This window comes from Hippoglossus hippoglossus, chromosome 9, assembly GCF_009819705.1.
Source record: "Hippoglossus hippoglossus isolate fHipHip1 chromosome 9, fHipHip1.pri, whole genome shotgun sequence".
Classification (NCBI taxonomy): domain Eukaryota; kingdom Metazoa; phylum Chordata; class Actinopteri; order Pleuronectiformes; family Pleuronectidae; genus Hippoglossus; species Hippoglossus hippoglossus.
The window spans coordinates 9,451,244-9,479,232 of record NC_047159.1 but is presented as its reverse complement, the minus strand read 5'-3'; the positions used below and the strand labels follow the sequence as shown (position 1 = coordinate 9,479,232).

General features: G+C 41.7%; 1 protein-coding gene across 1 annotated transcript; it reads left to right on the top strand.

Moving 5' to 3' along the window:
- The first annotated feature begins 757 nt into the window (after positions 1–757).
- ghra (growth hormone receptor a) lies at positions 758–27,599 on the top strand. Its single transcript, XM_034596415.1, has 10 exons — positions 758–1,104; positions 12,481–12,602; positions 22,049–22,178; positions 22,729–22,895; positions 23,915–24,093; positions 24,746–24,899; positions 25,032–25,122; positions 25,398–25,467; positions 26,271–26,506; positions 26,611–27,599. The coding sequence occupies exons 2-10, from the start codon at positions 12,485–12,487 to the stop codon at positions 27,356–27,358; spliced, it is 1,893 nt and encodes a 630-aa protein (XP_034452306.1). The 5' UTR covers positions 758–1,104; positions 12,481–12,484; the 3' UTR covers positions 27,359–27,599.
- The last annotated feature ends 390 nt before the right edge of the window (positions 27,600–27,989 follow it).

Below are 27,989 nucleotides of genomic sequence, written 5' to 3'. Positions count from 1 at the left end.
TTACATACAGAGACAGGTTGTTGCTGTTTATTCTTTTAAACACAGCCGACAGGTAAATAAGCAGAGGACATGTACGTTTGACAACTTTTTAGGGAACTAGTTTGTTGATGACTGATTTTAATAATCTTCTACATCCCTAATTCAAGGACTGTATCTCTACTGGAAAATAAATAAATAACAAAGAATAAATAAAAAAATAATGTTGGTCCCAAATGCAGTGAATATATGAATGAAGGCTATTTTAGGGTTTTAATATACTTTACACTATTTAAGAAACCTCCCAAATTAATACAAAATTATTATTAATAATAGTAATAACCATAACAATAATAATCCATCTGTCCATCCATCCATCCATCCATCCATCTATCTATCCATCTATCTATCTATCTATCTATCTATCTATCTATCTATCTATCTATCTATCTATTTACCTTTCTATCTATCTATCTATCTATCTATCTATCTATCTATCTATCTATCTATCTATCTATCAATAGGAAATCAGTTGCATTGGTTTATAATTAAAATATTTTTTCTTTAACTGTATGATGGTTTTAATATGAAATGCAATGAAACCACAGAATAAATTGTATATTTCATATTTTTGTCACAGTAAAGAGAAAGTGTTGCAGCAGGCTGCTCTTTCCCTCTGGCTTTTATTTTGGAGGTTTGTCCCTGCAGGCTTCTTCGCTCTCTCTCAGCTCATCATGGAGTAAGAGTGGATTGTTGGCAGATGAGGGCGCTTCGCCGCCATGTGAAACACACACACACATACAAGCACACACACACACAGTGGCTCAGTCTCAGCGAGGTGGTGTTGTGTGTGTGTGTGTGTGTGTGCAGCCCTGAAAGTACAGCTCGGGCTTGATGATGAAGTGAGTGGCAGAAAAGACAGAAAACCGTCCGAGGGGAAGCGGCGCACACTCGAGCCGAGGTGTGGGTGGGCGATGTGAACAAATCCTGCTCGGATCAGATCTCGTTTCGGGGCCGAGCAGCAGGCTCGAGGTGCGGGAGCAGGACTTTTCCGCGCCTGTCGGTGCTCACGCTGGACATCGGATGACCAAGTTCTGAAAAGTCGATCCGCTCGAGACATCACAACAAGTGAGTGGTTTTATGCGTCCAACGCGTTTACTGCACCTTTTGTCAACATGTTCCAGAAAGTCCGGTTTTACGCAGCTAGACGCACGACGCGTAAAACTTTCCTTCATACTGCTTTACATTGTCTTTACGCATCTGGCTGCTGAGTGTGAGAGATTCTCACTTCAACCTGCCTGTAGCTTGTGCTTGACTTCATTTGCATTGTTGATAAGAGCCCACATTCAAACCACAGAAATTTGAGGTTGTCTACGATTCCGCTGCACTTTGGTGTAAGACACTGTGGGGATGAGGTGACAGACATGGTTGGTTTGGACTGCTGAGTTGTCTCCCCCTTACTGACGACACGTGAGGACTTGTATTTAATGTTTTCAGCTGTATATTGTGATTTATGATTAAGATAGTAAGAAGGACCTGCTAAAATTGCCAGAATATTTCTAAATATTTTATAGAGTTGCTTAATTCTTGACACAATCCATGTGTATATGGAGCTCAGTTTGGCCCATAACAGATAGATATTCATAAAGTACAACTATGATTAGTGACTTTACAGGTGATGAACATCCATTTTCAAGTGTTTCAGCCTGTTAAATCACAAACAATGAGAAGTGTCAGTCAGAAGTTGCCACGATCAGCTCATGTTGACACTTTGGTTTCATTAAAACAGCCCCAAAAATCTCAAGAAATTCACTTTTCAATTATATATAAAACAGGAAAACCGCAGTTTTTAGCTAATGGTCAGAATTAATATTAAAAATATGTAAAACACTTTTTTTGCCAGAGCTTCAACGAGGCTAACCAAGGCTAAACTAGTTTGGAGGACAACCTACAGATTTAATATACATAAATCCAGGGTCTTGCACTGTATTGATAACATCGAATAAGTGGGAATACTCATCATCCAGTATCCAGAATATCAGAGATTGTATCCCATTGAACTGCTTCAGCTTTTTTAGTAAATTTCAAATCATTTTAGTTTCAGCTTCTCCTCTCACATTGTTTGCTCTTGTCAACACTTCCCCTGCTCTGCTGTTTCAATTAGGAAACACACACCCTGGGATTAGACACAATGTGCAAACCTACATACGCACGGCCTTGTTCAATGCTCTCCAAGGTTGTTGTTTTTGGTGGGAAAAAAAGGATTCTCAGCCTCATTGCTCACATCTTCTGGAGCCATTCATGTTTTATGTAAAATAATAATTTAACTAAAGGTTTGTTTTGCTCTGTAGTGGGACTGGCTAATTAATCTCCTCAGAGACAGTTTTATTGCACTGTTGAGTCTCCTGTTTAGTTGTAATGTGTTTATGAACTTGACAGGAATGCTTTGCTCGCAGTTTTCCTCTGTAATGGCTCGTTCGTTGTATCTAAATCACATCACACGCAGCTGTATGAAAAACTGCTTGTTTATTACGTCCACTGGATGCTGTTAGTTTAGAGGCCAATTTAATAATCCTCCGAAATCTCTTCCCATTGATACTTGTGTTAGGGTCCATAAATCCTTTTTCATTCAAACAGGGTGGTTTGAAAATATTTACCTGAATGTAGCTGAATCACGTTTAATGGGACTCAACGTTGGAATGCTCGCTCAGTAAGCACTAAAGCAGAGGTAAAGCACGATGAAGGACATCGTAATGGCAGCCATTAGCATCCACCAGTTACATGAAAGAGGGGATTTTTTTAAATAGAAGAGGCGAGAAGTTTTAAAGAGACGTTAGCTCCATCAGTTTCTGTCTCAGTGTCTGCCGCACTCCCACGTACAACATTAAGTACAGCTGTTACATTCTACACCCTTTGACAATACTCTGGAAACCATTAGATTTTAGTCTTTAGTGGTGTGCACGACTCTCAGGATATATACGTGTGTGTCCGACAACGAGGGAGAAAGTGCAGGATTTAGAGCAGCTTGCAGATCTGAGCACGTGTACTTTAAACAAGAAGCAACAAGAACTTTGATATCGTCTTTTAAACACTTGTCAACTCTTCAAGTTGAAGCAATGAGTGTGTAGCATTCACCACCACAGCAGACATTCTCCACTAGGATCAAATGTTTGCTCTGTACGGTGCACACACTTTCTATGTCTGCTGTACTCTGTTGCTTGTTCTCTTTACCTTTCTTCTTATCACTCCAATGCACACACTTGATTTAACGCACACATATCCGTGCACGGGCGTACACACACACACACACACGGCAGCTCCTTCCCTGTCTCGCCTCCCACACACGCACAGACCATGGCGGGGTTTGCAGATGTGTGTCCTGATCTGCGTCCAGCAGAGGCTCTTCTCATGCCAGTGTGCTGACTCTGAGTTTTCCACTCTCTCTTATGAAATAGGAGCAGGAGACATTAGAGCCATCCAGTAGCCAGATCTGAATGCCTGAGAGACACACACACACACACACAGACACACACGCACGCTCACACTCGCACACCCTTTCTTGTAAATAACCTAAACCTAATTCTAACCCTCACATTAACACCAAGTCTTAACCCTCAAACAAGCCTTTGAAAAGGGAAGACCGGCCAAAATGTCCTCACTTTCCAAAAATGTTCTCACTCCGTAAGGTCTATGCTCAAAATGGTCCTCACAGAGTACACATACACACACAGACACACATGAACACAGGTTAAAAACGCATACTGTGCCCGTGTGTATAGTTTCTCCACACACACACATGCACTCACACTTTGACTCAAACACACACACACATCCGAGTTAAAAACGTACCATATGCCTGCGTATATATACTCCCCCACACCGACACACTCACACACACACTCACACAACACACCGTGCCTGCGTGTATACCTTCTCCCCACACACACATACACACTTGAGCACACATGCTTACAGGTTAATTAATGCATGTAAATACATCCAACAGTACAAGGATATGAGGAGTAGCTGTTGCAGTTCTTGTGTGAGCGTCTCTGGATTCTTCTTCTTCTTCTTCTTCTTCTTCTTCTTCTTCTTCTTTTTCTTCTTCTTCTTCTTCTTCTTCTTCCTCTTCTTCTTCTTCTTCTTCTTCTTGTCTGGTGCAACAGGCTCATGTTGAAGCCTGTGGTATGTTTACACAAATGTTGAATATTTTAAAGACAGAGATTACGCGAGAAAGGGAAAGGTTGAGGGCAGAAAATATATTTGCGTAATTCTTGTGTAATTACGGAGAGACCTAATGGTGGACCTTGGACTACTTTGTGTGCGTGTACACACAAAAATGATCACGTCAAGATATAATAACTAAGCCACAAAATTGGTTAAATGATAGAACAGTTGTCGCAGTCATAGAGTAAAGCATCACCTCGCTGAGGCAGTTATTCCAGTTAATTCAGGTGTTGGGAAGTTTATGGATTCTCAGTATGTGAAAGGCATGATGTGATTTTGCTGTAAAAATGTCAACGTTTACACAACTGTATACATTTGTCTAGTTTTGTATATCACCAAGATAAATAACAACTTCTCATTTTGGCACAGATCCAGTTGGTTTTCAGTGACCTCAAAATCAGGAACATCAAAGTTTGAGCACGATCATTAACAAGATGAGGAGTGTGCCAAACTGGCATCTTTTCTAAATTATTATCATATGTTTTAAAGTTCGTCAGGCTGCCTCTCGCACCATACTCTTTCGACCAATATGGATTTCTGGGGGCCGATACCGATGTTAGGGAGTAAAACATTTCTGATACCGATATATTGGTCGATGTTATGTTCCCCGAATGGGTCAAGGGGAAGGGTGGGGAGGTAACAATGTAATTGAATTACAGAAAACGGAAACAGTTTAAATTTAAGTTTAAGTTTTATTTAACAAATAATGCAAACAATTTACAACCAACTCAAATCTACTTTCTGAAAAGAATCATATCAACCAATTTAACCAGCCAACCGATAAACCAGTCAGGCTCTACTTTTCCGATGTTCTCAGCCTTTATCATGTGGCCATTTTGCAGCTGTATTAGGTGACATTTTCAGATTACAATTCATGTGGCTCAGAAGTTAGAGTGGGTCGTCATTTATCAGCAGATCGCCGGTTCGATCCCCTTCTCCCTTACTCTGCTGGCCTTGGGCAAAATACTGAACCCCTAATTGCCCCCGAAGGCCAGCAGTGTGTGAGTTATGTACGATAGAGACAGTGCTGCACATAGATGCACTGTATGAATGCATGTGTGCAAAAAGCTGTGGGCAAATGTGAAGCGCTTTGAGTGATCATCAAGACTAGAAAAGTGCTATATAAATACAGACCATTTACCATTTATCAGAAGTGCTTTAACACGTTTCACAAACTGACTACTTGGAGGAGCTGGCAGTGCAAAATTGGCTGATGTAGAAAAGCACAATGGTTCAAAATAAATCCTCTTGTTAAGTTTTTGTGAGTAGTTATATTTCATTTGCATGTTTTCCTGTCGGAGCCTAATCCTGGCTTCACCACTGGCTAGCTAACGTTGGCACATTTTACCCAAAGTGCTTGTTCCTACTCACCCTCTGTGGTCCCCCGCTCCAATTAAAGATGCTTTGTGGTGTCACAAATTCATGCTTTATTCATATGGGCCTGATTCCAGGATTATAGTTGATTGCCTTTGGTTGCAGGCTGTCAGACCCTGAATGCCTCGGGATTTAGCTATGCAGGTTTGGCTGCTAATTCAGTCACTGGTTTCATAGTAATTAACAAGGTCAAACCAGATTGATTCACATCTTTCTTTAACGCTCCTGCAGCCGTAAGTAGGCCCAGTGAGATAAGCACTCTGGCAGGAAAAACTCAAGAGTCAGTCTCTAAGTGTACAACTATATACACATAGAGAGAGATGTCATCAACTTGCATCATCCTTTCTGAAGATGCAGCAAAACACAGAACAAGCTTTTCCTTGTTCCTTATTATTTACTTTACTGTATTGAACAAACTGTATGTCATTGGCCAAAGTATTTTTAGACAATGGTTGCAGCAGCAGTTTCATTGTAAAAAAAATCGGACCAGAATTTCTGACGGTACCAGAATATTTTACACAGGTAGACTTTGGTCTCCAAAACTTTAAATCAACCAGTGGTAGGAACATGTACTTTTGAACTGATGGCTATAGCTTACACTGCGTTTTTCTCGCAATTGTGTTCTTTGAGCTTGGCAAAAATTGCACAGTGCGTATAGGAGCCAACGTTTAAGATCAAGTGAAGTATTAGTTGGGAGTGTCTGATGACCTCTGAGGAGAATTTCTCTGTGTTGTTTTTACCACCAGCGACACATTTACAACTGACCTCTGATGTCAAACTCTGTCTGCTTTACACTACCTTTCATCTGGACCAATCACTTGACTCAGGCAAAGTTGCCAATTATAAGCTGAACGCCCGTGTCTTCTGTCTTAATGAGTGTGTGTGTGTGTGTGTGTGTGTGTGTGCCGGTGTCACACAGATTGAAGCCAACAACTCATTGGAGGTTGTCCGTGTAGCTTGAGTCCATCCCAGCACGTGGTCATTACAGTCATTATCCCATTTTAGGGCGACCTCATTTTCCTGTGTGCTTTTATGTTTGTGCATGGATGTACATTGTTTGTATAATTGTGTTAATGAATGTATGATGTATGGTGAAATTATTATATTCAACCTATAAGTTAACACTCAGCAGGGGTGGAAATACTAGGAAATTAACTTTTTTTTCCAAACCAGTGCTCAAGTAAAACCAATGGTTAAAATAATTATTACCCAAGTAGAAGTGAAATTACTTCTGAAAATGTACTCAGATAAAAGTACAAAGTAAGTCTGTTAAAATGGAGTCTGAGTAAACATTTCTGCTACAAGAGGAGGCCCTACATGTTCTTTGATAATTATATGTGATAAAACTGACTAATTAAACAACATCTATGGGATACCAGGCATATATGTATTGGTTTTTCAATGCTGTGTCTGTGTGTCTATTTCAATGTTTCTCTTCATGAATGACTGACAAAATTATGACCCACTTGTTGCTTGCTCTGTAGCACTACGAGTAAAAAGTGAAATATTGAACTGTATGCCTTTAAGGCCACTAAGATCCAAAACCATTTTTGATTTAATGGCTTTATTTGTAGAATTTCCTTTTTGCATTCATTTAATGTTATTATAGGTGATCATCAAGTATAAATACTTGACTAATTCAGTACTGACTGTTTGTTCACTTAATGCATGTATCTGGGTCACTTTCCTCATGGGCACCTCAACAAGAAAACATGTACGAAGAGGTTTAAAAAAAACTATTTTAATTAAATTTCTGTAATCTTTAAAACTTCTCAATATCTCTCAGAATGTGGACAAACCTGTTGGTTTCCATCTAATGAGAAACTCTGACATTTCTGCACTTCAGAAAGAGAAAAAGAAACGTAACTTTGAAAATGTCTCTTGGTTTATTGTCCATGGACTCTTGTCAAACAGTGTATCTGAAGCATGTAACCAATTTATGAGCAAATAAAAACAAGATAAGCTCCCCAACAGACACAATGGGGCCAAATCACTCCCACTATATTTATAGTGTATTCAAAAGCAGTAAGCTAGAACCTATTTCAGATATGACTTCAGATATGTTTTTGTTTAATGAGCATTACCTTTTTCTTTTCTTTCCTAATAATAAGTGTAAACACTGTCTACACTTGCTAGATAAGAACATTTAATACAACATTTCAGTCAAATACTGTCTCCAGGTATATTTCTTCCACAATAACAATTGATATATTAAGAAACTATAACTGTGTCTGTGTGGATGAATCTTGCAAATCTGCTTGTTTTATTGCCTTGTAACTATCTTAGTTTCCTCATAAATCTGAAAAGGCTCTTTGCATTTTTCCTCTCGGTAATGTTTTCTCCCCTGTAATGACCCTGCACCAATAGTGTAGAAAAAGGAGAGTCTGTTTCATAAGGCCACTCCCCTCTCCTCATAAATTTGAACTTTTACCTCCCTGGATCCAGTCGTATCCAAAAAGCGGGAACAAGGTAAATAAGGACATGACTGTGAGTTCGGTCATGTTTTGAAAAATGGTGACTGAGTCATGAAGACTTAATATTTCTGCGCATACACTGCACTCTTTCTGCTTCTTCTTTGGTGGAACCTCAGATGAATTTTGGCTCACAAAATCGCTTTGTGTGTGTGTGCATACTTTTCTCCTGCAGCTATAGAAGGGACTAATACAGACACGATGTGACCTCTCACCCCTTAAACTTTCTTTTTTTCCCCCTGGCTTCACCCTTACCCCGCCAAACCCCCTTGGTCTTTAACCTCCCTTGCCTGGCAGATCCTTTTGAACAAACACAGATGACTAATAGAGATTTGAGGAAACACGGGAGAGAAGCCTGGTTCTGGCAGTGGGGTGCCATGTGTGTGTGTGTGGGTTTGTATGTGTGATGCCCTTGAATGCGTGCGTGCGTGCGTGCGTGCGTGTGTGTGTGTGTGTGTGTGTGTTTTTGGGGCAGAGGTAGTGGGAGGAAGGTTGACCACAGATGCCTTAAATGTTTACCAAGGGACCCCAGGAGGCTTGGGCTGAGCCTCCCTCTTTTCTGATTGGCTTAGGCAGCCTTCCCGCGAGCCTGGGAGCCTGTAATTGGCCCCGGAGAAGAAGAGGAATGGGGGAGAAATGTGCACGAGTTGGAGAAGAAGCACCAGGCCTGCCAGGGCTTTCACAGAGAGAGAGAGAGAGAGAGAGAGGGGGAGACTAATGTTGGGATTAACATGAGGCCACATGTTGGAATGGAGGGGCTGTTTGGCCCTCTTTTATAGCACTTTGGTTCCTCAACTAAAGAATGTTACGCTCTGAAAGAAAAGACAATGCGGAGGAATAAAAGAGGAGAAGAAGAAGACGAACAATTTTAAAGTGCTCATTAAAGCGATGTTCAATTCACCATAATAATGGTGCTTCAGCTTTTGATGAGGAGAGAAAAATTAAATGTTTTCAATTATGATTTCAGAACAGAAGATAGTCAGACATGAAGCGAGCTGGAGTGGGAGTCAGAAAACGAACTCGGGCAAAAATATCAGATGTAGAAAAGGGTTGACAATTGTAAATGATTGATTTTAAATGGAGCTTTTTGGTTCAGGCCAGATGAGCCTGCTGCCTGACAGCTCCCTGCCATGAATTCTTGCTTTGTATAACTCGGGCATGTGTGGCCTCTTGACCCTTGGAATGCGCACACGCACACGCACACGCACACACTGATGACTGAATGTTTATATCAATGGAGTTCCAATAAGATGTTATGGTGCAATTAAGACCTTGTCTTCACTACTGCTGAGTTTCTTTGAACAAATATTTTTACCTCAATTTTTGAAAATATCTCAAACAATCATGTCGGGCCAATAAGTGGCCATAAAGTCTACATCAACAATCCATCAAACACCAGAGAAAAACCCTGTGGTAATCTGAGAATATATTGTTTACATGGCAGTGTCTCATTCAGACTGTTGTCTTAATTTGGTCAATATCGAAATTCGATGTCCATGTAAACATAGTCATTGTCCCATTGAGAGTCTACAATGAGTAACTTCAATTTTGCAAAAGTTGAGTTTTTCCACATTTTGCTGTTGTGTGTTTAGTTCAATGTTTTTCTCCTTTTGTTTTTGCTGTAGTTGCACTTCTTATGGGCTTTATTTGAAATCTGCAGTAAATCTAATCCAGAGTAAATGGAGATCTGGCATCCTCCCCCTGATGAGGTGCCAGTGTTTGATATATGCTGTTGAACAAACACTCATATGAACTTTGTCCTGGCATTTACCTCCCACTAAGTCTTGCAAGGCTCACTCCAAGCGTGTTGGATTTGAAAATGTGAAAATGAGGTATTGTCACAGTTGCTCAGTAGTTGTCACTCTATGTAAGTAAAAATATATCGTGAATTGGTCTTTTGGCTTCTTATCTCTAGGCGCCCAACCCTAAGTATATACATAAAGGATAACCTGGTATGCTCTGTTGCACACTGTAGTTATGCTGTAGGTCTTTAAGATCCTCTGTCCTCAGGTCACACCAGAATTGGGTAAAAATAATGGCACTGTTGCCCTCAGAAACTCAGGCTCCCCGTTTGGGCTTGTTGGCTGCCCAGCGAGGTTGTGGAGACACAGCTGTAAATAGCCAAGGGTGCGGACAGAAAGTTGGGCCTATATTTAGAGGTCGTACTTGACTCGTAGAACTTCTCCGCCAACACCAGCGCATTGGAGGAAGAGTTCGTCTGGGGTTTTCTGTACGACCAAACACATACTGGGAAAATAATCTCCCGGGATAGCCTGGGCGAGATAGACAGTCACCACATCTCTTATTTAAAGGTGTCGGGGGGGGGGGGGGGGGGCATTTATAGGAGAGGAATCAGGCTCAGGGGAAATGATTGTCCTGTATTTAGTTAAACAATGTGATAACGACACTAAATGCAATAGCTACTCCTGCTTGATTGATTAGCCTGGGCCGCACTGCCTACCTGGTGTGCCTGACGCCTACCTCTCTGAACTGCTGCAGCTGCTGTTATGTGTCTGCACCGCTGACGTGTCTGCTGCAGCGCTGCTACTAGAGTTTGCCTTTGATAAAGGCCTTTTTTTTCACTATTTTACATAAAAACATTATTGACATTAAATCATTACTGTCAACATTGACCGTCTGTACACATGTAGCCTCCCCTTTCTCCATTGATGACATGTAATGCAAAAATTATTTTTAAAAACCCAATATTTTTTCATGCCTATTTTCAGATATAGTCCAGACATTGAAAATAAATGAAAATGTAATGTTGATGGAATTATGTCATTATGAATATCAACAAGTCTTTTTTGTGAACTTATGCTGGGAATCACAGGCGTCTCTCAAGAACAATAGGTGAGAAACTCTAAATGGTGTGTGACAGTAGCGAGGTGGGACTCTCGTGTAGGCAGGGTGGCCGCTCTAACCTGTCAACATGGGCGTGGAAATGACAACCAATAAGTTCTGCGACTGCCGAAGTAAGTAATGCTGGCAGTGTGTCCCAGGCTTTATGTGATGAGAGAGCTTAAAGCTGTATGTAATAATGAACCCACAGATAAATATCGCTGACTGTGCAGTTTCCTTCAGGGGTATTTTACTGTACTTAAGTTAGCAGCTAGCTAATGAACATGATAAAAGATTTAGGGGCTACAGAGCATTACTTCGTTCAGAAGTTGGTGGAGACCCAAAACAGAGCTGAAAGAAGAGTGAGGTGGCCAGAATGACTGCTAATCAATGCTACCGCTAATGTATCTCATGGATGTGTAGATAAGGAACTGTTTGCTAAACCCGTTTTCAGACGTGACCTCCAGGTAGAAGTGGCCTCAGAGTTTACCCAGAGTTTGCCTTTCACACGAGCACAACACAACGGGAGGTTCTCTGCACAGACATGTCTAAACAGCAACAAATCCTCCTTGTTCAGGTGAGAGGTGGAGCAGTCTGGTGCAGCTTTAGGAGGTCAGGCGGATAAAGTCCGTAGAAACTGCGGAGCGTCTCATTCGGACATTTGCGTTCACACATGCACCTCCTCTGAAGAAAATACGTAGTGCATGTCTGTTTTACCATATCAACTGCCAATGAAGTGCAAACTGCTGCAACCAAAAGGCCCAAAAAATACAGGGTTAACTTTACCTTATATGAAGTTGGTCCAGAAAATGACTTTGCCTTTCACATATGAAGAACTCAGAAGGAAAATTGCTCCAGTCAGACGTGTTCACAACAACAGGAAAATTCAGGAAGATAGAGCATGTATTAGGCAGATATATATTATACATTATACATATAATTCAGCTGCTGAAATTACATGCTTTTTTTTTTTTTTGCATCCATTACATGTCCGAAACTCCATGAACACGCCCACATGCTTGCTGTGAATTTTACAGACATTTCACAAGTGGGCAGGAAAAGTTCAGGTAAATGTCTGGAGCAAGAACTCTGACATTTGCATACTCTGGAAAATATCCGAAGTTCAGTTCATGGCTAAAAGCAGCTTCTGTGTGACTTTTTGCAGATGTTTTGAATTTCGTTTCTTTCTGTGATATCTGAACCCCCAGTAGGTATTTCTGTATAAAATCACAGCTAATAGGCTTAAGCTGGAGAAATGTTATTGGGATTTTCTTTTGTCCAATTTAGAGCGAAAAGTATCACCAACACAAACAGCACATTTACAAAGAAAAATATGTTTCATACATTTGAACTCCAACTGCCACTGCAGCAACCTGGGACAATTATTAACTATGCCCGGTCTCGTGTTGGATTTCACAGACACCAGCTGAAAATAAATGGCAGCCGCAGTTGTCCTCATAGGGCAGAGAGAAAGAAAGGGAGGACTACAGGGGAGGGAAGGAAGGAGTTTTTTTTTCAACATGGGTATGTCATCATGGGGTCCAGCTGATAATTATAATCACAGTGCCTCTGTCTCTCTCTCTGTCTCCAGCATCATGGCCGTCTCCTCACCCTCCTCTCACCTCCTGATCCTTCTCCTAATTTCCTGCCTGGACTGGCCGTCCACTCCCGCTTCGGCGTTTCTCTTGGACCGGGACCACATGACAACATCAGGTGGGTTATTGATGTGTTTCTTTCCACTTCTTGTTGTGAGGACAAATTAGCAAAAAGAAATATATTTTTAAGACAATCTCTACATGCAGCTCATGGAACATTAACAGATGTGAGGCAGGTTTTGCTGTTGACACTTGTTATCGCGTCTTATGTCAGACATCAGTTGCAGAATGCTTTGTTTGCTCAGATACACGAGGTCCAGCGTTGAGCAAATGCAGCACTTTCCTGGTTTGGCTTGTCAAACAGGTTGTGATCAATAGAGCCAGGGTAAATATATGGCTGGGGCTTCTCTATCAAAGTCCAGGGACAGGAGGATGCAGGATGTTCAGCCAGCTAATCCAGTTGTCACAGAGCCATTTGAAATAATTAGGTGAAAGAATGCGGCGGCTGAGCAAACAGGCCAAACTCCCCCCCTTCTCTCCAAGATAGGACTTTTAACATGAATTATGATGTCTTTCACGGCACCATTTCCAGTCTCAAACAGGAGATGGTGATGAGAGATGGTGATGAGTTGGTAACTTCTGCCAACCGGATGGAGCGACTGCAGATTGAACAGGGTGAAAGTGTGCGGCCCCCGCAACTTTGGCCAAGACAGTTCTTGTTTAACTAGTTTACCTTTTGCGGGAACGGCGCATGATTCAGGGAAACTCTCACAGCAAAGATACTGCAACTCCACAGAGGGGATCGTCTCTGCTGTTGTTTGTCAGGACGTGTCTACATTATCTGTTTCTGAGAGACCGATAAGACACCATTTTCTGTTCAAACCCTCGCTGCTGTTTTACTGAAGATTTTAGAAATGAATTTGTTTGAGAGTTGAGACATTGTCTGTAAAGATTATAGTGCAGAATTATAGTGCAGAAAGATTGAACTAGCAGCGTGTCCATATGCATCACAATAATATTTATTGATTTAATTTGATCAATTACCGTTTTTTCTCTTCTATTCTTTGTGTCTTTCTTTTTGATTATCTTTGAACGTTGTTATGCCCACAGTTTGTCATTCTTGAATGTAAATTAATCAAAAATCGCACTTTTTAATATTTTTTAATATTTTCAAATTTATCTTTTCTATTCTTTCTTTCTTTCCTTGAATATAAAGAAAATACAATTACGCTTTTTAATCTTTTTATGATTTTCCCATTTTTCCATTCTATTCTATTCTCTTCTATTCTTTCTTTCTTTCTAAGGCAACATTAACATGCAGAGTCATTTGATGGCTCTGAAAACATTTGACACCACAGTTTGTCATCCTTTGTATGCACAGTGTTTTAAGTCCCTGTCACACCAGTTTATTCTTAGGCACATCTGCTCATTGCCGTTAACGGTTGACAGACAGCGTCCGATAGAGACCTGAGACCCTGTGTGGACAGCTTCTCAGACCGCTGCAGCACCTGTTACCTCTAGATAAAGTATTTCATGTGGTACCTGCACATACAAAAACTTTCTCAGTACCTTCCTTTTGCATTGGTACCAACTCCCTGTACTGATGATCCCTTTGAGTACGTCTCGTTTATATAGTTATGGAAACGCTATGACACACTGAATGGCATTTAAGCTAACAGCAGTGGACCGATTATTTCTCTCTTCTTTCTTCTTTTTAGTTTTGCAACTTAAATATTCCCAACCTGTTTGATGAAGCTGACATTTAATAACGTGCAGTGTTTGTCTGGTGTTAGGATTTGACTTGACTAATGTGCAGGGTGTATACAAATATGCATATCATGATGAGAATGTAGATGCAGTCACACATTCATCCTTTTTTACCGATGGGTGATAGGAGACATTAGAAGTGTGCAAGTGGTCATGTTTTCATTAGTGATTTTTATGGTATATTAACTGTTTGCCACTTCCCTAGGAGGCCTCTTTATTGTTGGAAATATTTTCTATAGCTTTAGCTGAAGGATGCCAAATCATCTCATCTTCTTCTGCCAAAATAAGACCACACCCTTCTTCGTCTTCTTTTGAGGGGCTTTGTAAAGGGGGAAACCATCATTACCACCATTAATGTAACATGTTGATTGATGAATGTTACAGCTTCACGCTCAAACTATATTTTTCATGGTTCTTGGTCACTGGGGTCACTTATACAATCTGCAACTTTCTAAAATCCAGCAATCAGAGGATAAAACGGTCAAAGCTTCAGCGATGCATCTGTGAAGTCGAGTTATGAGGAAAACAAACTCAGCTGGCCAAAGTGCCACAGAGCAATTCCCGAACATTGGTTAAATTATCATGTTTTCTGAACATATTGTTCAGTGCTCTGGTGTTTTTCTAGTGGTGAAAAAACTAATCTTTGCCTTTCCAAACAGAAATAATCAGTCCCAGTGCTTGTTGCCACATTCTTGTGCTCAACAGATTTTGGTTGTGAATCTTCTCGTCTTCTTTTTTATTAAAGAACCTGTCAAACCACTTCCCGCAGAGGGTAAATAACCTGGAAACATCCCAATCTGGAGTAAATGATCATGGTTATGGGCCATTATGGAATTTTGATGAATCAAGTATAATTAAAAATAATTGAAAATATTATTTTTCTGGGGTATCATTAATTCTCACTTATTACTATGCCTGTCAGTCTTGTCTTTGGTAAGAAGGGTGTACGTAAATATTTTAAACGTGGCTAAACCAGATTTAAAATTTAAAAAATAGAAAAGTTTGCCTTTTCTGTTTTTTTCCCCTGATGTCAGGAACGAGTGAAGAGCTGAGGAGTTCTCTCACCTCGCTGTCTTGGCAAATTAGCGCGTTCACCCGAGTGTCACACTTCCATCACAGCCGTGCAGAGCCAGAGCTGATTAAAACCTGTGTCTACTGCAGAGTCATTTGACCTGGAGGTGAATGCCGATTGTATCCACTCTCATTGCAGACAAGTTAGTGAGAATCTAAGGCTGTGTCCTGTTAAGATTTTGCCATATGTAATAACACATGAAAGCTAGATTAAAGAAGGTCCATCAGTTATGTGTGTAACATCGGGCTGATCATTATATCATAGTTAATTTATCAATTTGATAATATTCACGCAAAACAGATGATGTTATAGTAAAAGTTCTAGTGTTATGGGTGTGTCGGCTCCTGACTTTAAATTGCTAAAACCCTAAATAGGGTTCTGAGCTCTGAGTCTTTGCCCTCAGGTTTTTTGACTTTGTGTTTGCTCACAAGCCGTAGCAAACGTCACTATCTCATTTACATTACCTCTCTGATAAGCCCGCAGACAAACCACTGATAACTGTTTGAGGTTAAATGGCTGAAACGGTCTTGAGCGAGCGGTGGTTTAACGCAGCCCTGGTCTTCCTCAACAAACCGTTAAAACGTCTGTAAACACGAAACGGCCTCCGGTAGCGTGAGCAAACACACGCAGACTGCGCCTTTCTCGAGTTTACCACCGCACAGCCTCTGATCCCGACAGCTATTGTTCTCCACTTGCGTTTACACTTTACACTTCTCCCAGACACTTGCAGAAATCAGTGAATCTTGAATCTTGTGGAGTGGGTGAGAAAACCCTCATCTGGTGCTTTTGGGTGTTGTTGGTTGTGCTGTTTCTGCCGCATCTTTATGTCTGTTGTCAGGCGAGCCGCATAACAAGCCAAGAGCAGACGTTTGGAGATGCTGCTATATATTTAAAGGTTTACCAGAGTGATTATAGGCAGTCGTTTGTCTTCATCTGTTCTTTCACATATACGCTTCATCTCGCCCCAGCCCTCCCCGAGCGTCTGCCTGTGTGTGTCTCAAGAGGACTTGCTCCTCAGGCCTATAGATTGATCCTGTTGCATGAGGCTGTGCTTTTTTGGCCACAGAGGTGGTAACCAGTGGTAACCGTGCAGAGGCTGGGTCTGTCTGGCTCGTACACAAACACACACACACAATCTACAGTTACATCTGCTTCAAAGACGAGACGTGGGTGTGTTTGCTCTGAGAGTCAAAATCGGGGCCTTGTGTGGGATACAATGTCTGAAGTGCCGTGTAAAGTTGGAGCCTTAAAAGGCAGGAGAGAGAAATGCATACTATTAAATGGTGGGAGGGAGAGTTCATTGTTGAGGCAACGCTCTGTAAATGAAGGATGGCTGTGAAATAGCAGATGCAACAGCAGAGCACTGCTCATCGGACACTAAAGTCTTTATAACTTGTCTGAGGAAGCATCCTTATCTTGATAAAAGTGTAAAAAAATGTTTCGAAGCAGAAGGGCAGGCTGATGAGCATTAGAGAAAAAGCAAGTCATTTAAAGTGATGCATTTTAGTCTTAAAAACAACTTTAAGAAAAAAAGCTAATGCTATGTCAGCGGAGTCGTTTTATCTCATATCTAAAATGAGGATCTCGCGGCTCTCTGTGAGGCGCCATAGTCAGCAGCTGAATTTAACATGTTGCTTTGACCCCTGTGAAAACATCTGACACCCTAGTGAAGTGCGGATGGCAGCGCGTCGGAATAAGCCACAATAAAAAGCCAGAGAGGCAGAAAGGGAGAAAGGTGACTAGAGCAATGTGTGTGTGCAGGTGTCTGTGCTGGAAGCCAAACACCCCTGCCCATCTATATTTACTCTCACTTTAACTTAATATGACACAACTAAGCCAATACTACAGTCTGTAATGGCATTAGAGAAGATTAACATCATTAGTTCAGGATAATAAATGGTTGGGACCTGAATAAGCTGACTGGGTCACTGCATGGTTAAACACACCAGCTTGTGTCTGTTAGACTTCAAAGCTATAGCACGGATGGGAATCATGAGGATCAGATGGAGCGAGCACTTGTCATCCTGTGCTGCCAAATGCAAACAGGGACGAGAAGCCATGGGTCCTGTTGTTTCACTTGGAGGAAAGGCAGGACGTATTCAAGGAGCTGCACAATGGCACTTTGATATTCTCTGTCTGTTTTTGTTTTGAAGGTGGAAGTTCAGTGTGTGCATGTGTGGGTTTTTTGTGAGTTTGTGTGTGCACTTATGTGTGAACCTGGCTGTGCATGTTGGATGTTATTTATATCAGCTGTTTGCCTTCTCTTGTTTGTATCTTGTTGCGGCCTTTCAGCGTTCTCCCCTTCTCCTCTGACCCACATCTTGCGCTTTCTGGCTCTCTCAAATTCCACATAGCCTCCTGACTCAACATTTAACCTCCACTATTACGCTCAGTTAGTAGCTTTTCTATTTTAGTTTCCTCCAAAAATGAAATATGTTCGTTTAAGTATAAAGAGCATGGGGACATTTGCGAAATAAATTAAATTCCGGTCAGATTTTTCCAAACCTTGTCCCATCCTTTCTCCCATCTCATCTACGTGTTATGCATGTTCACATTCCCTGTGAAAGACGAACAATTCTTTCTGCAGTAAATGCATTCACACCTCAACAAGTGTGCGCTGCAGAAAACAGCATGTGTGTGTTGAGCGTGTGATGCAGGGATACGACATGTGCACAGCGACAGGCACGCTGCCAGTGTGTGCTGCCAATTTCTCCATCTGGTTGACACACACACAGTCAGATGCTGGTGCAGGAAATGATGTGGATCATCTGGCCTGGGTGCTCTAGTATCAATCAGATGTTGTTGCTGACAGTAGTTCAATCTTTGTGGTGACATGATATAACATTTATAAATAACTTTAACCTAAAATAGGTCACATTTTCATTTTATTCCTCCTATTTGGGTTGGGTTGAGACTCGCACTGGCTTTTCGGCCTTGACTGTCATTTAATTGTGTTTACAGTCAGCCAAGAGCTAAATGAGAGTGAAGTGACCAGATATAACAGTTTCTACTGTTCAGCAGCACTGTGTGTGTTCTCTTCAAGCAGAGGGCAATCAGACTGATAATGTGCCAATACCACAATGAAGAGACACTCGGATTCTGTATGTCTACTGTTTATGTGTCTGCTTTAGTTCAGTTTTTTTTGCGTTATTTTATTGTAGCATAGGTAAGATAAAAAAAAAAGAACCCATGGCACTATTCACAAACTGTATTCTGTAGTCTGAAATAGATGATCACAAAGAACTTTCTCCATGTCGGATGGGAGCAGGGATTATTCCGTTTTATATGTTAAATAAAGCAACATTTTAAAGATTAGCTTATGTCAGTGCACCATCAAATAATAACACACAGATGCCTAATGTTTGGTCTGATGACTTTCAACAACCTGACATTGTTAAAAATATAGTGACAAAATTGTTTCAGGGATCATTGCATAGCAGTTATAGCTGTTTTTTTTTTAACCTATCAGTAATTTCCCCTAATAGTAACAAACATATGTTAAGAGAACAGTTTCAAGTCTGCGTCAACCAGACTTGAACCCTGAGGGTTCACATTGAATGATGATGGATAATGAATCCTCTCCGGAAACTGTTTTCATGAAGGGCAATATTTCACGCACAATTTGTCTGTTAGATACTGACCAAATGAGTTTTACTCTCAAAAGTGTTTTAGTTTTGCAGCCAAAGGTCTCACATTGACTTTCAGTTTTGTCTTCCATCATAACACGTTCACTTTCTCTCACTGTTGCCATCTGCAGTCTCTCTCTCTATTCCCTTTTTCTTTCCTCATACCTCCTCCCTCACAAATACTTCCTCTCTCCTTGGAAGCGTTATTAACCTCATTACTAACCTCTATCTGCAAATGAGCTGGAAAAGGTGGTAATTCATAGCGTCATAGCCTCATTTTCCTTGCACTCCTCATGACAGTAAAATATTTCACAGTGCGATAACCGATAAAGCCTCTTTGCACCTTTCTCACCGCCTTTTTAGTGCTGTTTGCCAGCTGCCACAAGGGCTGGGGGAAGAGGGCTTTATTTAGGCTTTTTAATGGATTTTAAACCTTAATGGCTGAAGCTGACATCAAGGAAGATAAGTGGTTTCCTAGCTCCTCTGTATAGATTGATGAACACAGGACATGAAGCGAAGAGCTGTTTATCAGTCTCAGCTGCACACACAGCACACAAGGAACCACAGATATGGTATGTATGGACAACCAGGAGGAGTGCACACATGCATGCACACATGCACACTAAATCAGGTTTTTAACTGCTGATCATTTAATGGCAGCTGGCAAGTACAGGCATGATGTAGCTCTCATCACTGAAACTCTGTGATGGTTAGTATGTGCAGAAATCCGCAAGTAAGGCCCTAAAACAAAAATATACCAGCCTATACATGATCAACATGTTGCTGTCAAGATGTTGCCCCCTGGCTTATGAGCCAGTTACAACTTGAACAATTCCTTTGGCTTTTATGTCCTCTGAAAAACACGGTGTGGTGAGAAAGTATTTGTAGCGATGTATAGATTAAGTCTTATGATGTCAGATTTCATCATAATGCAAGATGAGAAGTATGATGTGTCAGCAAATGAGTAAGAAAAGATGTTGAGAATTAGTAGAGACTGCTTGACTCCAGGTGTTGCCGCACATCGTCTCACCTTTGACACACTTCAACTACCAACCAGACATGGAAGCAACTTGCAACTTGCAACTTGTACAAAAATGCTGTACTTTCTGACCTTAACCAGCAGAGCCTCATTCTTTGAGGGTAGCTTTCAAAACAATGTCTGTGTGCTTTTGAGTCTTTCAAAGTTTGTCTTTCAATGTAAATAATTACATTTTTAAAGTATGAAAATTAAGGAATTTACATAGTACACATGAATCAGGAATTATTTACTTTCAAAAATTGTATTGGGTTGTTGGAGATATTGCCAACCATGAACATCTAAGGCATCAAGAGACATATAACCCAAAACATGCATTTCCAAGGTGCTATTTTACTCATTTTCCGTAATCAGTCCGTCTGTAGTTCCGAGCCCTCTTTGCATACAGCGTCTGCAGAAAGCTCTTTGATGGTGGCAGCTGGAATTTGTTGGATGGGGGAGGGAGGGCAAGTTGAAATAGCAAAGCTCTGGGAACCACAACAGTGTGCAGAAGATGAAGGGAGGGAAGGTGGAGAAAAAAAAGGGGGGAGCAGTGAGAGAGCTAGAGGCAAAATGTCATAGGAATGCAATGAATTATGAGGCTACACTGGCATCTAATAGAAAGTCAGCAAAGTAATCAAAGTAAAAGTGTATAGGCTTTTTCTGTGTGAATAAGCGATGAGTGCGTGCAGATTGATACCTGCCTGGGGTAGGGCTTGTAGGTCCGGGTGTTTAGTTGTGGTGTCTGTGGTTATAAGGATGTTTATGTTAGTCATAGATGCATGCTGGTTCAGTGTGTGTCTCTGCACAAATGGCACATGCACATGCCTATAGCATAAACTTCATGACTTAAAGTGAGATTCAGCAGCTTTTAGTGACTGTGGAGATCATTTTAGTTGCACGTTTACATAAAAATCTCCAAAGATTTTTGCTGCAGTCTGTCTTTAACTCCTGCCCTGTGTTCTGAAGAAATGTTTATGACCTGGTTCTGTGTGTGATATATGCTGCAGTTACCGTGAGAAGAGCTGGGGGAGAGCGGGTAGAGCAGAAATCAATACCCTCAGTTGCTTATTTATGGTTGCACCAAACTGGCGGTGAGGGCCTGGTGATGAGGAGTAACAGGGTGACGAAGAAGAGGTGGAAAGGGGCTGAGTCAGGGCCTCGGGGTGGGGCAGAGGACAACATGAAATGTATGTGGATAGATATGAATGGTGGAAAAGCACGGGGACTGAAACTCGATGCAGCATCAACCACTGCAGATTATGAGTTAGTCCTTTAGCCACTACACACCAGCAGAGCGTGACTCGCGTTGCTCACTGGTCATAACAGCTTCCATCAAGGTTGTGTGTAGTGTGTATGTGCAAGTATGTTAAAAGAAAAAGAATAACATGTGCTGATATATTTGGCCCCATGTATCTGTGAAATACTTCAAGTATCATATTGTGCTATACTTAGAATTCATGTAATAGCCTTGGCCATTCACAGGGAGGTAACGAGCTTCAGAAACTAAGCTTCACAAAAACAACAGCTTAAAAACAGCGTTTGTGGGAATCATAGAAAAATGTTGGCTACACAAACACAAACAACTGTGATTAGCTTGTTGTACTTACCATAAGAAGTAGAAGATTCCTAACTTACTGAAAGTTTATCAGTCAGCCATTAGATGGACAGAATTAATGTTAGACGGCTAGCTGCTAGTCTAATCACTCAAGTGAAGCTAACTAGCTAGCGTCATGGACAGCCTCTGTTTAACGTAACACAGCGAGCTATTCATCAGATCATGTCTGGGAATGAAAAGCATGAAACTACAATGTGTTAGTCAAATTTCACTGGTGTAAATTCTGAGAGCACTCAAACTATGTAGTCAAATAGCGAATCAACAAAAAGGCTATAGTTAGCTGGCTAGCTAGCTTGTTTGGTGACTAGCAGCAAAAGTAGCATGAGAAAGAGTAGTTATGGAGGTTTGATTTTGCAGTATTCATTTACTGATAATCTAAATCCCTACAGAGGTGTTTCTACAGCCTATTGCAGTCTGTGTTGTTTACTCTGTCTCTTACCTTTCTGTGTCTTTCTTTGCCTTTTAGCTCCCAATGAGCCTCATTTCACTGACTGCGTGTCCAGGGAGCAGGAGACATTCCGCTGCTGGTGGAGTCCAGGCACCTTCCAGAACCTGTCCTCCCCTGGAGCACTCCGAGTCTTCTACCTTAAGAAAGAGTGAGTAAACTCACCTTGTGCCTACTTCAACTAAAGTTGAGACTCCTTTTCAAGTGCTAATTGATAGGTTTGCCTTTCTGTTCAACGTCTCATGCTAGAAAAACGTTGATTAGCAGTAAAAACACAATGTTTACTATTTGCATCTTTTACTTTAGTCCCTTCAAACTCAATGCTGACTGGAAAATTTCGAATGCTACTTGAACAGTAGTGTGACTCAGTCTGTTAGCACACGCTTGCCGTTAGGCACTATTTTCAGGTGGCATTGTATAACGAAGATTTGGATCTAATTCAGTTATTGCCACCACTTTGTAGAAAAAAGGAGATTATATGAATGAGTCATTTGACCCATGAATGAATGCTGATTGTACCATTTCCCAGACAAAAGCCAGATGTCAATGGGTCCTACTTGTTTTCTCCAGTGTGAAAGGGGCTTATTTTTTTTCAGGCGTCTCACTAAATTCATATACGTGTGTCCCAGATGCTTAAACCTACAGATGATAATAATTTCTTCCTTTGCTTTTTTTCATCCTTCACTTTATCCCTCCTTCAGCTCTCCAACCAGCGAATGGAAAGAGTGTCCCCACTATAACTATTCAAACAGGGAATGCTTCTTTGACGTGAACCACACATCTGTTTGGATCGCCTACTGCATGCAGCTGCGCAGCCAAAACGCCACCTTTTTTAATGAGGACGATTGTTTTACAGTGGAAAATATTGGTTAGTAATGAAAAGTTGTGCATATCCTGATGTTTGTAATACATCCAACGAACTAGAGGAATTCTTCACAATATTTCCAGTGGATTAAAGAGGGTGAAGCATGTTTTAGCATGATGGATCACCTCTACAAGTTTCCAGGAAATGGTATTTGTTGCTGTATATCAAATCAGCAAAGGTCACATGCTTATCAACATCACAGCAAGTGTTTTGATGTCTGATGGTATTTATCTAATCACGACTCGGTAATGATAGACGCTGTATTATCACATGTCAATGTCATGTGTTTGTTGATATCGCTTCTCTGGAAAGTTCTTGTGTGCAAATTGAGTGTCAGCGTGTTGTTGTATAGATAACATTTGGATGTTGTCCTCTTAAAAAGTGAACCAACAATACACGTAGAATAAAGAACGACTTGAATCATTGGCTCTTTAGTTAGTCCAGAGAAAATATCTCATCAGCTGCTGGTGGCATCTCCTAGAAGATTGCCATTGTTTTTATTGGCCGAGTTTTTTTTTTTTTTTATTACTTCCAAGAAATAGCAATTTGCAATACATGGCTTTCCAGTAAAAGGTTGGCGCCTATTAGGGTTAGGTTTTTTTTTGCCTTGCGTCAACCTCAGATCAAATATCAACTCTTTACACAAAATACATTGCAGTCAAATAGATAAACCCTTTTTATTTATTTTTTGGATCCCACGGCTTTTCTTGCATGTGCCACCTTCAAAACAGTCAATACATGTTGAGACCCTCAACTGATAGGGCTAACACCAGTGAGTACCAGTTTGACAAAAACAGCAAAGCCCATCTTCACATTATACTTTATATTTTTTATATTTTTCAAATAGCATTTTTAATTTCCATGTGCATGAGTATCGTCTATGTTTAACAATAATTCTTTATTTGTTCATCTGAGGTCAAGCGCATTCTAAGCCATTAATGAATTTACCATGTTGAGTGGTATTAATAGCTTGTTTTTGTTTTCCTTAAGTTCACGTTGAACTTTTACCCTTTTCCTGGCAGTACGTCCAGACCCACCAGTGTCTCTAAACTGGACCCTCCTGAACTTAAGTCCCTCCGGGCTAAGTTATGATGTCATGGTCAACTGGGAGCCCCCGCCCTCTGCAGACGTCGCGGCGGGCTGGATGCGCATTGAGTACAAAATCGAGTACAGAGAGAGAAATACCACAAACTGGAAATCAGTGAGTGCTCTCTCTCTTTTTATTTGCTCTTAAACTCTCTCTCTCTCTTGCTCCCTTTGCTTTCAGGCACACACTGGTACGTGTGCCGACACAGTTAAACACACACCTTAAAACTTAACAAAAATGCATAAGTGCACACACACAAGCTCACACAAACGCAAACACTCATGCACTCTCTTAAAAGTAAATTGTAGGTAGGTCATAGTGGCACAGTGTCGTGTTTCCTTCCCCCCTCCCCCACGGAGTCTCATGGCTAAAATGCAGTGTAGCTTTGTTGGCAAGGCGATGGAAGCCAGAGCAAGGTCCTCTGGGAAAACACAGCCTCTCTGAAGGAAGTGAAGGGAGGGATCTGTAGGTCAGAGGCCATGGGACCTTGTGCAGGCTCATATTCATTACCGCGTGGCCCACCATCTGACAAATGCAGCCTTGGCAACTATTCTAGAACCTTCCATTGTAACAGTCCTCTGCCTAATGTATCCGAAATGACAAAATAACAATTGCCCCTATGGAAAGGTCACAGTTATATACGTCGCAACGCCTTGTTCAGCTTATTCTTCAGTGATGTTTTCTAATAAATGAAAACACTGCAAAATCACTTTATTCTCTCTCTATACTCTGTTTTCATTCTCTCCCGTGTGTTTCTGTATTGCAGTTGGCGATTCAGCCGCACACTCAGCAGGCAATCTACGGTCTGCACATAGGCAAAGACTATGAAGTACACATCCGCTGTAGGATGCAGGCCTTCAATAAGTTTGGAGAGTTCAGTGACTCGATCTTCATTCACGTGAATGATATTCTCAGCGGAGGTAAAGTCATCTTGGGTCAAGGGTGGAACATTAAATCTGATTGGTCCATTGCCTATTTGGGTTCAGACGCTTTGCATCAACCTGGAACTGTGTGGTTGTGATGACGGAATCTGTTTTATGTTCTTTTCCTAGAGAGTATGTTCCCGCTCACAGTTGTACTTGTTTTCGGGATTGTGGGCATCCTCATACTCATCTTGCTGATTGTCATCTCTCAGCAGCACAGGTAGGAACAGTTAAACTCTCTCTCTCTCTCTTTTATACAACCAACACTGTCAGAAACACACTGGACCTGCTGAAGCATGATGGCAGTGACAACATGCGAAGTGTTTGCTAAATCTGCAGCAGATTTTGCAGCGCACTTCTTAGCAGGGCCTCTTTCCTTGCCACACACACACACACACACACACACACACACACACACACACACACACACACACACACTGACAAATACCATAAACAGATCAGCTTCATCATGTCGTCCTCTTGCTGTCTCTACAGATTCGTGATGATTCTGTTGCCACCCATTCCTGCACCCAAAATTAAAGGCATCGATCCAGAGCTGTTGAAGGTACATTTATTTCTCCTCTGTTATTCTGCCTGGCCTTTTTTTTATATGAACAAAATAATAGACTCCAGTGATATATTGGCACGGCTGTTTGTAGCTTTCTTGTCTCAGATATATTGTTTCTGCTTTCTGTGTCGTCAAGAGAAGAAGTTGTAGTAGTGAATATGCTAAAGAGGCCATATATTTGAGGTAATTCCCCAAAAAGTGTCAACCCATTCATGATTTATCCGTCAGATTTGTTTTTCAGCTGTAAAATATCACGTATTTTCTTGTACTGCATGTGCTTAAAGGGTTAAATTATAACCATCAATAATTCACAGCAGTTTACATGAGGAATTTGTGGATTGCTTTTTCAGAAAGGGTTGTGTAACCACTGTTTTTTGAGTCCCTTTCCAATGTAATATGATTGAAAACAGACAACCCTGGACATCCATGTGGAACATTAGGCCACGCAATCATCCCACCCACACCCACCATCCCTCTTCCAACTGCTGCTCGTCAACAATGAAATAGAAAGAAAAACAAATGTCTGTAAACAATTTTAAAGCAAATCAGCCACTTTGGTTTTTTTTACATTTTTTTTGGCTATGGGATGCATTTATAAGGCAGCCCTGGACCCCAGAACAAAAAAGTGCTTATATGAATAACGAAATGAAAACGCTGCTATTTCGTAATCAGACAAAGGTGGAAACACAATGCTTGATTTGCAGCTGATACTGTGCAGCGAAAACTAAAAGATCTGTTTATTTTTACTCCCTGATCGCCACACAGACCTAATATTGTTGTACAAATTTGTGCATTTGCAGAAGGGGAAGCTGGACGAGCTGAATATGATCCTGAGTGGTGGAGGTATGGGCGGCCTGTCCACCTATGCACCAGATTTCTACCAAGATGAGCCATGGGTTGAGTTCATCGAGGTGGATGCTGAGGATGCGGACGCTGCGGAGAAGGAGGACAACCAGGGCTCAGACACCCAGAGGCTCCTTGGCCTGCCCCAACACGCCAGCCACCACATGAACACCGGATGCTCCAACGCCATTGGGTACTGCACAGATTCTTACGTGAAGGCTGTGTTTTCATGCTAACCAATATCTATGCAATATGAATTTTATCCCCCTTTTCTCCTTCTGTTTCCCTCTGCGTCAGCTTCCCTGATGATGACTCAGGCAGGGCCAGCTGTTACGACCCAGATGTTTTCGACCATGACACCCTAATGATGATGGCCACCCTGCTGCCAGGCCAGCCCGAGGACGGAGAAGCCTCCCTCGCTGTGGAAGAAGGATTTTCAACCTCAGATAGGAACCTCGTCCAAACCCAAACCACAGGTCCCCAGACTTGGGTCAACACAGACTTCTACGCCCAGGTCAGCAACGTCATGCCCTCTGGAGGCGTGGTGCTGTCTCCTGGCCAGCAACTCCGCATCCAGGAGAGCGCCTCAGCCACTGAGGAGGAAACACAGAAGAAAGGAAAAGAGAGCGAAGACAACGAGGGGACCGCGAAGAAGAAGCAAAAAGAGCTGCAGTTTCAGCTGCTGGTCGTGGATCCGGAGGGAAGTGGCTACACTGCGGAGAGCACCACCCGGCAAATCAGCACTCCCCCTTGCTCCCCTATGTCTGGTGAGGGGTACCAAACCATACCCCCGCAGCCAGTGGAGACCAAAGTGGAGGAAAACCAATCATCTTACATTGTTCCTGACTCTCCCCAGTCCCAGTTCAGTGCTCCTGTTTCAGACTACACAGTGGTGCAGGAGGTGGACACTCAGCACAGTCTGCTCCTCAACCCACCTCCCCGTCAGTCTCCCCCTCCCTGCCTGCCACAGCACCCCCTCAAGGCCCTACCTGCTATGCCTGTAGGGTACATCACCCCAGACCTGCTGGGGAACCTCTCACCATGAAATGACAATGCCATTGGACCTTAGGGTGCAAGGTTGATTAACTAGGAAGTCCCCCATATTCACAAAAGCCTGTTTCTACCTAATTCCTGCTGGAAACCAAAAAACCTGTAGCACACAGTGTGATGAGCCTTTAAAGGTGTTTGTTTTCAGAGGTTGCTGAAAGGGCGTCATGAGCTATGAGTTCTTGACTCTGCCTCGTCAGTTAATGTGATATGGAGCTGACCGAACGTACGTGTTAGAAAATTTACATCCACGCAATTGACAGACACATAACAGCCTGAGACTGTGGCTGTAATGAGTCCCAAAAAAAAAAAAAGCATTAGCTCACTGCTTACCTCGCTCCTGTCTCATTGCATCCTCTGGCTAATTGTGTTTGGAGCAATGACAATACAGAAGTCTTAATCTTGCTGAGACTTGTCAGTGTATGATTGACGAAGAGAAGCACACTCTCGTCATGCGTTTCACCCCCCCCCCCCCCAACACCATGAAGAAGTCATTGCTGTCGTTGATACCTCTCGCTGGTGGAGATGTTTGCCGCTCAAATCATGGCTTATTTTGTATTCTTAAATTTCTTATTTCATCATGTCATCTTATAAGCACTTCGCTAGAGATATATATTTTTATACAAAAA

What these genes read in the sequence shown, in the direction of transcription:
- ghra (XM_034596415.1), top strand. Translation starts at nt 12,485, where the DNA reads ATGGCCGTCTCCTCACCCTCCTCTCACCTCCTGATCCTTCTCCTAATT. An exon ending in GAATGATATTCTCAGCGGAG is followed by an intron (nt 24,900 to 25,031) that starts GTAAAGTCATCT and finishes TTCTTTTCCTAG; the next exon opens with AGAGTATGTTCCCGCTCACA. An exon ending in GGATGCTCCAACGCCATTGG is followed by an intron (nt 26,507 to 26,610) that starts GTACTGCACAGA and finishes CCTCTGCGTCAG; the next exon opens with CTTCCCTGATGATGACTCAG.